General features: G+C 39.1%; 1 protein-coding gene across 1 annotated transcript in view; it reads right to left on the reverse strand.

Annotated features, from left to right (window-relative positions):
• Positions 1–4,633: 4,633 nt before the first annotated feature.
• Positions 4,634–11,382, reverse strand: part of CUBN (cubilin) — a 259,861-nt gene continuing 253,112 nt past the window's right edge. Inside the window, exons 65-67 of the mRNA XM_034644347.1 lie at positions 10,827–10,992; positions 8,559–8,794; positions 4,634–5,704 (exon numbers count right to left, since the gene is read on the reverse strand). Coding sequence (XP_034500238.1) covers positions 5,597–5,704; positions 8,559–8,794; positions 10,827–10,992 — 510 coding nt within the window. The 3' untranslated portion in view covers positions 4,634–5,596. The remainder of the gene's footprint in view (positions 5,705–8,558; positions 8,795–10,826; positions 10,993–11,382) is intronic.

Below are 11,382 nucleotides of genomic sequence, written 5' to 3' on the forward strand. Positions count from 1 at the left end.
CCCCTCATGTATTTTATTTATCTTCTTAACTTAATGTTTTGGGAGATATCCCAATGTTATCTTACAAAACTTCTATTAAAATCTTAAAAAGCCAATACTTCAAAAAACCCTTTTCTTGTTTAATCGTACCAGGCTTTTGTTTCATGAGTGCACTGTTCTCAAATATCTCTGAGGATAACAATTTTTAAATGTCTCTTCTGTTGATGGAATTGTGTACCTTGTGCCCTTTGCTGTAACTTTACCTAGTTCTTTCCCATTCATACTGCTGTAATTCTTCCTGTCTGGTGAGTCTTGGTTGTTTTTTCATATTTGATCATGAAGACCTGAGCTGATTTTTCTAGGTAGCCAGTGTGGTTTTTTTCCTCTTCTATTTGTGATGTGTATTTGTTTCCCTCCTAGGTCAGCATGAATTTTCCTTGGGCTATTGGTTAAATTTCTTCAGAGGTGAGATCCCAATTTTATGCCTGCTTGGAGTCACTAGGCTGCTTTTGCTGGTGGAGGGAAATGGTGAATTGCAAGCACCAACTAATACAGTTCTTGTTCTTTGGGTCTCACCTCCTCATGCTGCACCAGCCAACCCCAGCCCCAGATAATGCCTGGAAAGTCCATTCCTAATTCCGTTGCACATCTGTCTTGAAATTGCTTTGGGCTGCAGTTTCTTTCCCGCCCCGTCCCCATTTTATTTGTCAGTATGCTTTTATTCACTTCCTTTTTCCAGAAATTGATTTTCATTTCTTGATCATTCTCCTCTCATTCTCTTCACTCTTGCCAGTACAATTCTTGATAAAATGTGTCCCCAAGTTCCAGATTTTTATAACATGGAAATGCGGCCAGCTTCCTGGATATGTGACCTGTGCAGTAACACAAAGTTCCTTGCTTAGCTGGGCCGCGTGCTTGGCTTCATGCTCTGCTGTCCCCATCTTGAAAAGTTTAAAGATTTTGGAACAAGGGCCTGTGAATTTTCCTTTTGCACTGGGCCCTGCAAATCACGTAGCCAGTCCTGTATTCAAAAGTTAATACTTATTAGAGCTTAAATAGCTGACTCAGCTTCACTGCCAAGTGCTCTTTGCTTGCCTACAGTCTCTGCTGTAATGCTTCCCATTAGAAGAAACGTACTACCCTCATTGCCAGCCCACAGAGTGGGCCAATCAAAGAAAGAGTATGGAAGATGCCCAGTCCACAGGAGGCACACCAGATTATGACAATTAATGTAAATTAAGTAAATTTACATAAGTTACAGCATGTATCATTAATTTTAAAAAATGCCTTCTTAGTCTCCAAACTGTGTATAAATTTACATATAGTTACCGAATTAAAATTTGAAAAAAAAATTTTTCATCAAATATCCAATAGTTGTCATATCATTTTTCTTCCAGTAACTTCCCTCTTTAAATTGATAGCCATGGGGTGACCTGTGGTCCCAATAAGTAAAAAGCTTGTTCCATTAACATTATTTCGTATAATCTCTAAGTTTTTACTAAACTGACAGCAATTACATTAAAAAAAATTTCTAGGTCTTGTAACAGTGTGAATCTTTTTAAATAACTTTGATAGGTCTATGAAAATAGTTTATAATAATAAGTTGACATATTTAATAAGTCATATTTCATAAGTTCATATTTAGCCCTTCAGGCTGAATGGAAGGCACACTCTTGGGTGGTTGCCAAGGTTAGAATCATAGCTCTGTCACTCAAGCTTTATATAAGTTTTCATACCTCATTTTTCTCAAGTGTAAAATGGGGGTGATGGTTCTTAGTATTCTCTTTCAGTGAGTGATAAATGAGAATGACACCTGACATAGCATAAATGTTACATAGATATTAGTTCTAATTTTTCTAACTACAAGTAATATGGTTAGTATTCCCTTGGTAAATGTGTTTCCATCCATTAAATGGAGTTGAAATATAATAGAAAATTATGGAAACTAGAAGCCATATCCTGGGCATCTCCTAGCCCCAAACTGTCATTGGCCCCAACCATCCCTTAGAGCGTTCTTCACAAGAATGCCTGGAGTACCCAATATTCCACTGGGTCCAGAGAGAGCCTGTGGTGACCTCTTCCTGAGCTATCCCAAAGGTGACTCTGGCCAGTAATGGCTAGACTTACCCTTGAAGGCTAAAAGGAATGAGATTTGTTTTTCCTGCTAAGGTTCCATTTTTAGGGAGACAGAGAATCAAAAGGGAGAGAGATCAGGTGGCAGATGAAAGCCCGGCTGTCCCCAAACCTGGATTCCCAGACTATGAGCAGGTGGGATAGGTATTCCCAGAAGAACTGAACCAGGAGTCCTAGTAAAGCCACCTTCTAAGACAAGCGTTAGCTCTTTGGTTGCTGGATTATGGGGAGGCCGGGGGGACAAGGTGGTGTTGGAGTTTGTCTCTTGTCCTTACCCTACTCTTCTCAAATCGTTGTCTAAAATTCCCATTCTCACCTGGAATGGGATGGGCTTAGAAGGTGACTATGAGACTTTCTCAGTTCAGAATATTGGATCAGTTGTGAACAGGAGTAATTTCCCTTTCTTTACATTTGTGCTTGTTTGTTTTCCTTCAGACCCATGTGGAATATCACTTTCTGTTAACTTCCAACTAAGACTTCCCCTCACCCACCCATCAAACCCATTCATTTTACATTATAGCTTTTTGGATTCCACTTATGGCCTGAAAGCAGCATTTTGGTGTCTCTCAGTAGTTAACAACCAGGACGTCTGCACCAGTGTGAACTTGTTGCTAGCTCTGTGCAGGAGTGATCGCTCACCATGGAGCTTCATGATGATGCAATTTGGGAGCAAAGGAAATTCTCACTTAGCCACTAGATTTGGGAAGCTGGCTTGATATAAATTTCCCCGTTAAGAAATTGAGTATTTTGCCTCAGGAAACCAGACAAGATGGCCCTAGGAAATGGATTTTTTGAAGTAGGAAACATCAGTTGATGTATGGCTGTCATGTCTACCACTTTATCCTTGGTGTGCTTACTGCATGTCACATTGGAAATGTTCAATAAACATGTATAAATGAGTGAATTAAATTAAAGCAGAACCAGAGTAAATGAGATGGGTCTTATTAGTGAGAGATGACATGACCTTATATGTAAAAAAAACTCTTAAGATTCCACTAAGAATGAAAAAAAACAGAACTAATAAATGAATTGGGTTAAGTAGCAGGATACAAAATCAATGTACAGAAATCAGGAGCATTTCTATTCACTAACCACAAACTATCTGAAAGAGAAATTAAAAAGCAATCCCAATTATAATTACATCAAAACAATAAAATAGCAATAAATTCAGCCAACTAAAAACTGTAAGACGCTGATAAAGGAGATTGAAGAAGACACAAATAAATGGAAAGATATCACGGGCTCTCAGACTGGAAGAATTAATACTGTGAAAACACATGTACTACCCAAAGTGATCTACAGATTCAAAGCAATCCCAATAAGAATTCCAATGGCATTTTTCTTAAAAATACAAAAACAATCCCCAAATTAGTTTGAAACCAGAAAAGATTCTGCATAGCCAAAGCAATTCTGATAAAAAAGAGCAAAGCTGGAGGCATCACACTTCCTGAGTTCAAGCTATATTACAAAGCCATTGTGATCAAAACAGTATGGTATTGGCGTAAAAACAGGCACATAGATCAGTGGAACAGAACAGAGAGCCCAGATATGAACTCCCATGTATATGGGCAACTAATTTTTGACAAGGGTACCAAAAACACACAATGGGGAAGGATCCCCCATTCTTCAATAAATGGTACTAGGGAAACTGGATAGCCACATGCAAAAGAATGAAATGGGACCCCTATCTTAAACTACTCAAAAACATTAACTCAAAATGGATCAAAGATTTAAATGTAAGAAACTATAAAAATGCTGGAAGAAAATACAAGGGAAAATGTCCCTAACATCAGCCTTAGCAATGATTTCTTGGATAAGTCACCAAAAGCACAGGCAACAAAAACTAAAACAAACAAGTAAGGCCACATTAAACTAAAGAGCTTCTGCACAACAAAGGAAACCTTCAATAAACTGAAAAGACAGCCTCCAGAATAGGAGAAATTACTTTTTTCCTGTTTTAAGTATTCCAATTTTAAAAATACATTATAATATTGACTATGCTTTCTTGAATTTGGTATACACACCTCCTGGATATTCTAATATGCCTCCTAGGAAAGCGCATCTCTCTGACTGAAATTGACTCTTGTAGCCACCATTACTGTAATGATACAATCTGAGAGCAAATCCTCTTTCACTGTTTGGCAGCTGCATACGTTAATCTTGCTTCCAGATAAAATTCCTGTCATTTCATATGCTACTGTTAAACTTTCTCCATTTTCTATATCTTTGTGACTCATTTTTAGGTAAAAGAGCAAAATATTGTATCTCTGCCTATGAAATTTCATCTTGAGTTTTTGTCCATTGCTCTGCTTGTCAGGACCCTGTGGGCTGCATGGTCCTTGTCATCACATTCACCATTCTTTCCAATAGGGAGTCAGCTATAAAGTGGATGTATCTGCCCATAACACAGAATTAAAGAAAGCAGGAATTTTATTTTTTTAAAGATTGTATTTATTTATTTGAGAGAGAGAGAGAGCAAGCATGAGTGGGGGGAAGGGGCAGAGGAAGAAGGAGAAGCAGACTCCACCCTGAGTATGGAGCCCAAAGTGGGGCTCGATCCTAGGACCTTGAGACTGTGTCCTGAGCCAAAGTCAGACACTTAACCACCTGAGCCACCCGGGTGCCCCAAGGAAGTAGGAATTGTAAAGGTGGGAATATTTTATTTATGTGGCTCTGTACTCTGTGCAGAAATAATTTTTCTGGCACTTGAGTATTTGAGTAAGATGAAGTAACACGTTCCACACCTTCTTTCACTCACTTGGCCCCATGTTGTTATTAAGACTTAACTTCACATATTTAATATAGGCGCTCTTGCTTTGTTAAAGGCCACAGAAAACTTTATAGAAGCATGGCTAAGCTTTTGTGACTCTACAGACTGTGTTATGAAACTAGGAATAGACAGTGGGGACTTCTGGAAAAGAAAGTGCAGAGAAGTTAAGGCAACACTGAACGAGGAGGGCCAGAATGCAAATTCAGGCAGCGTGGCTCTGGACGGAGTTCATATTCTGAAGGATTCGCGTAGTTCATCCAAGTGTAAAAATTCAACTGGAAAACTTACATGGACCTGCTAGTGAAAGACTAAACTTTGATGAGTTACAAATTAATGCAGCATCATTGCGTACCGTTCAATAATGTTTATTACCCCCATCTGACATTCACAGGGAAATCATACTGTTTTATCATTAACTTCTGACAACTGACATCACATAGGCCGTCATTATTTCCAACTCTTTAAGGAATTTTTTAAAATGTTGAGCTCAAAGTGTTAGAAGTAAGGATGACATGCACAGCCAAGCCACATGCAAGCCACATTCTATACTTTTTTAAAAATGCACAGACATTGATTTCACACATAACTTTGGTGAAAAAAAAGTTCAGGTTATTCCCAGTGGGCCAGGCAGAACGCTGTATCAGGATGGCAGGCTTGTGTCCAATGTCACGTCTGATAGGCCCTGCAGTCACACCAATACACCGCTTGACACAGTTAGCTGTCCCAAGTTAATCGGAACGCTGATGGACGTACCGCATACTCTGCATGAAATTTTATGAAGACCCGATGCGAAGAGGCCATAAAGGGAGCTATGTTGGTGTCCTAAGAGTGAAAAATAAAAGAAAGTAACAAATTATATTTTTCATAAATTTGAACATTTTGCTGGAAACGTTAGCCTAGTAAGAAAGTACTACACAAAGAAACTTTATAGAATTTACAGTAAACTTGCACATTTTTCTAGAAGGAATCTTGCTAAGAATTAATATAGATGCCTTACAAAAGAATATTGCTGGTGGGGAGGAGGACTGAGGGGAAATGGGGATTCACTGCTAGTGGATACAGAGTTTCTCTTTGGGGTAATGAAATATTCTAGAATTGATTAATCTACTAAAAACTACTGAATGTACATTTTAAGAAAATGAATTGTTTGTGAATATTATACCTCAATGAATTTACCATTTAAAAATTGAATTGGTTGTGAATATTATACTTCAATGAATATTGGTTTGTGGTTTGTGAATATTTTCCTTCAATGAAATTATCATTAAAAATTGAGTTTCCAATTCAATTTCTTACCAAAATCTTAATTTTTCTGATGGAAACACATACTTATTTTTTGCAACTAAAACAACCATATCAGTAAAGTCTACAACTTTCCCCTATTAACATCTGTAGTTTCTATTTAGGATTTATTTTTGTATCCTTTCTGTCTGTAATAAATGGCACTGTGAAAATGGATATCCACGTACAAAGGAATGAAACTACACCACACACAGAAATCAACTCAAAATGAGTTAAAGACCTGAAACCATGAAACTCCTAGAAGAACACATGGGCAGTAAGCTCCTTGATGTCAGTTTTGTCAATGATTTTTTGGACTTGATACCAAAGCAAAGGCAACAAAAGCAAATATAAACAAGAGGAACTACATCGCACTAAAAAGCTCCTGTACAGCAAAGGAAACCATCAACAAAATGAAAAGGCAACCTACTGAATGGTAGAAAATATTTGCAAATTGTGTGTCTGATAAGGTGTTAACATTGAACATAATAAAGAACTCACACAACTCAATAGCAAAAACAAACAGTCCTATTAAAAAATGGGCAAAGGCCCTGATTGGATGTTTTTCCAAAGAAGACAAACAGATGGCCAACAAGCACATGAAAAGATGTTCAACGTTACTAATCATCAGAGAATGCAAATCAAAACCACAATGAGGTATCCTTTCACACCTGTCAGAATGGCTATTATAAAAAATACAAGAAATAACAAGTGTTGCTGAGGATGTGGAGAAAAGGGAATATTCATGCACTGTTGGTGGGAATGTAAATTGCTGTGGCCACTGTGGAGAATAATATGGAGATTCCTCAAAAAATTAAAAACAGGACTACCATATACCAGAAATTCTACTACTGGGAATTTATCCAAAGAAAATAAAAACACCATCTTGAAAAGATATCTGCACCCGTATGTTCACTGCAGCAATATTCATGGTAGCCAAGACGTAGAAGCAATTTGTGTCCATCTATGGACAAATGGATAAATATATGGTATCTATATCTATTTATGGTAATATAATAGTAAAGGGGTATTATCCAGCCATCAGGAAGGAAATCCTGCTGGCTGTGTCAACACAGAAGATCCTTGAAGTCATTATGCTAAGTGAAATAAGGGAGAGAAAGAAAGATAAATACTATATGATCTCACTTATTTGTGGAATCTAACAAAACAAAACTCTTAGATACAGAGAACCGATTGGAGTCCATTAGGGGCAGGAGGTGGGAGTGGGTGAAATGGATGAAGGGTGTCTGTCAAAAGGTACAAACTCCCAGTTAGAACTAAATGCTAGGGATGTACTGTATAGCATGGAGACTGTAGACAGTAGCACTTCAGTGTGAATTTGAAAGTTTCTGAGAGAGTAGATCTTAAAAGTTATCATCACAAAAAAACCCTCAAATTTATGTTATACACCTGAAACTAATATATGACAATTTTATCTCAATTTTAAAAAACCAAACAACTCTTTAGACATCTAGCTGTTGTAATCCCCTGTCCAGTTAATTAGAAAGCCTAACTAAGTAAAGAGCAGAACAGTAGGAAACAGATACGCTCTCAGCAGTGGTCACATTTCCCTTCCTGGAAAGCCCTGCATCTCCTTTCATACAAAATGAGAGGACGGTGAAGGCAGATGCAAGCAATACTGAGTCACTGTCGGAATCCTCACTTGATGTTTAGGGATCTATGACATCAGCACTTTGTGAAAACAAACTACTAGTCACCAGATCCATCTTAAATCTCCCGTTTTATTTCTTCAAAAAATTCCTGCAATTTTCAACAAGAAGTAGATGAAATGGAACCAGGTGTANGAGAGGACGGTGAAGGCAGATGCAAGCAATACTGAGTCACTGTCGGAATCCTCACTTGATGTTTAGGGATCTGATATCAGCACTTTGTGAAAACAAACTACTAGTCACCAGATCCATCTTAAATCTCCCATTTTATTTCTTCAAAAAATTCCTGCAATTTTCAACAAGAAGTAGATGAAATGGAACCAGGTGTCCAAATTGTCCATAGTTGCCTTCATGGAGACACCAATATGGGTATTCAACCTGGGCAGCTCATTGAAATCACACACGGAGCTTTTAAAAGACAACGTACAGCGGCTCCTGTCCCAGAAATTCTGAGTCAGCAGGTGTGAGTGCGCGCTGGAAGTCTGCACCGTCAAACACCTGCGCAAGCCAATCTGATGGGGTGGAGTCTGGGAACTACTATTATTAATTTCATCCAAATCCCACTAGGTGGCACTCGTGCTCCCCAAATGGAAAGGAAAATCTGGAAGCTGCTGAAATCTGTAAAAGGCTTGTGCTCTGTACTTCGCATGGGTCTGCCTTTAAAAGTGTATACTGTTATACTTAAAAATAATGAATGGAAATTTTTAAATGTTTGTTTTACTCACTGCCCCACAATATGGTCCAGAGGACGGAGAATTAGCATCTGGTCCATCGTAGAGGATAAGGTAGTTCTGGACACAGTCTCCAGGATCATCAATGCTGATAAAGTAAAAGCTGACCGTGACAGGTCTTCCAGCGGGAGCAATGATGGCCCATTCGCAGTGAGTGTTGTTTGGGTAAGTGCCTGGATAGCCAGGGCTGGTGAAGGAGCCGCTGTCTCCATAAAGAGTTCCACCACAGCCTGCAAGGAAACCAGCGCAGGACGTTTGACNATAAGGTAGTTCTGGACACAGTCTCCAGGATCATCAATGCTGATAAAGTAAAAGCTGACCGTGACAGGTCTTCCAGCGGGAGCAATGATGGCCCATTCGCAGTGAGTGTTGTTTGGGTAAGTGCCTGGATAGCCAGGGCTGGTGAAGGAGCCGCTGTCTCCATAAAGAGTTCCACCACAGCCTGCAAGGAAACCAGCGCAGGACGTTTGACTGAACAAACTGGAAACCATCCCCTTGTGAGACGGTAAGATGGTGGCTATTTTCTCAAAATGCTGAGACCCTCGGCAGGAATAGAGGAGGCAGAAACCCCTTTCCTGCTCCTTTTGTGGGCTACATCCCTCCCATGCCCTCACCACCACCTCCTCCCACTCTCTCCCTCCCTCCACCGTATCTTCTGTTCCTGTATCTCACGACCTTGGGACCATTTCTTCCAGGACCTTTCTTTGAAAACAGTGAGTTGAGAACACAGTGGGAAAACAAAAAACCTGATAAAGTAGCTATAGGAGACAGTAATTAAATCGTTGTATACTTTCGACAGTGGAGGGCTCTCCATATGCCCTCAGTTGATGATGATGGGAGTGAAGTAAAATTAGAAGTGAAATTCCAGGGCTGAACCCAAAGAGTGTCATTGTAGGTTTTGACAAGAATTATTTTATTGTATAAGTGACTTTCCCGAGCTTATAACAGTACTAAAACTGNAGAAGTGAAATTCCAGGGCTGAACCCAAAGAGTGTCATTGTAGGTTTTGACAAGAATTATTTTATTGTATAAGTGACTTTCCCGAGCTTATAGCAGTACTAAAACTGACATGGTCAGAGCCAGAACTCGGGTGAGTACTGGTGTTAATTTGTGTATGAACGCTGTCGTGACTCAGCCCCGATACCTGGGGACCCAGATACCCTGCTGCACAGGAAGAAACTGCACTGTAGGATTAAAAGGCGCTGAGCTGGGTGTCTGAGCCCTGGAGGTATAGTCCTGCTTCTACCATAATCTAGCGGTGCATTCTGGAAAACTCATTAACCTCGTGTTTTATTTCCTCCTCTGTAAAATTAGGGCACTGGAGAGCATCTGCAAGCATCTTTAGCTGCCAAGATTTAAATTATTTCTTGTCCCTCAGTCTATTGAAAATAAGTCATTGTTATCATTCTTATCTGAAAGTTTTTAGATATTTCTAACCTACCTAACCGGGACATCTCATAAAGATATTCCTCCTCTCTTGAGTTAAATATACTGACATGACTTAAATTTCCTTCAGTTATTTGATAAACTACCAACCAAACATGCAGGAAGTTACTTACTGCCCTGAAAAAAGCAATTAACCTCCAAGATTGCTGAGAAATGACAGGTGCTGCAAGGGGAGAAGCTGCTTATTTATACCCGAGTATGTGTTAGTAACTTGGCTTTTGGTACACATGTGGTTTTTTCTGAATTCTCAGAGAACTACCTTGATGATCAAACCAAAAGTTAAAAATATGACAAAATCAGAAATTATAAAGGAGTTTTAAAATCTGTATCTACACTTTATATGTATACACATATATTTATATATATATTATATTTCTACATATTACTAATACATTTATCTACCTGTATATATAGATATATGCGATATGTAGAAATAATGAGTGAGAGTAGAATTATAAAGAATATCTGTACTCTCATTGTTAAAAAAAAATCCCTATCGGAAAAAAATCAAGTATACAGATGACTAAGAAGGTATGGTCACTTTTTAAAAAAAATTATTTCTTTGTCAGAGAGAGAGAGAGCACAGGAAGGGAGAACTGCAGGCAGAGGGAGAAGCAGGCTCCCCGCTGGGCAAGGAGCCCGTTGCAGGGCTCAATCCCAGGACCCTGAGATCATAACCTGAGCCAAAGGCAGACGCTTAACCGACTGAGCCACCCAGGCATCCCAGTATGGTCACTTTTAATTATCTTTTCTCATCAGACCCCCTTTGTTTTTCTTGCCTACATCAATTTCCCTTACAAAGTGCAAGTGTCTTACCAGAGGGTGATGAGGTCCAGAGAATTTCATACCCATGGCTGGAAGTTGCACTGTCGCTCTGAAACCGTAGGTGTAGCTGGTTGTTTTGAGAGAAGATGGGATTTGGCAGCAGAGATCCACAGTACGTGCCAAGTAATGGTGAACTGCTATCACTTCCATTTCTTACCTGGAAAAGGGAGCCATTAATTACTACACCTAACCACAGTATTCTTTCTTCTCTGATTTTTCGTTGCTACCCATTGACACGAGACAATCTGAATGACAACCTCTGTTGGAAAAGCTTTGTCTTTTTATGTACTTAAGAATGAAGGGTTTTCTGAAAATACACCTGGAAGTCATGCTCTCTTGCAAAGGAGAGAAACATCCAGTTTGTAGATCAAAAACCATTTGCATTTGAATTCAGAAATATCTGTGAATTTCAAAAAGATTAGAGGGGGATATTGCCTTGTCCGCTTCCAGTCACTTCTATTATGCTTTATTCATTAGACTGTGTGTGTGTTTTTTTCCTTTGAAAATTGCTTGGCTATGAAGGGGTTATGAAAAAAAAAAAAAAAGC

The sequence above is a fragment of the Ailuropoda melanoleuca genome, chromosome 15, assembly GCF_002007445.2.
Source record: "Ailuropoda melanoleuca isolate Jingjing chromosome 15, ASM200744v2, whole genome shotgun sequence".
In the NCBI taxonomy this organism is placed as follows: Eukaryota; Metazoa; Chordata; class Mammalia; order Carnivora; family Ursidae; genus Ailuropoda; species Ailuropoda melanoleuca.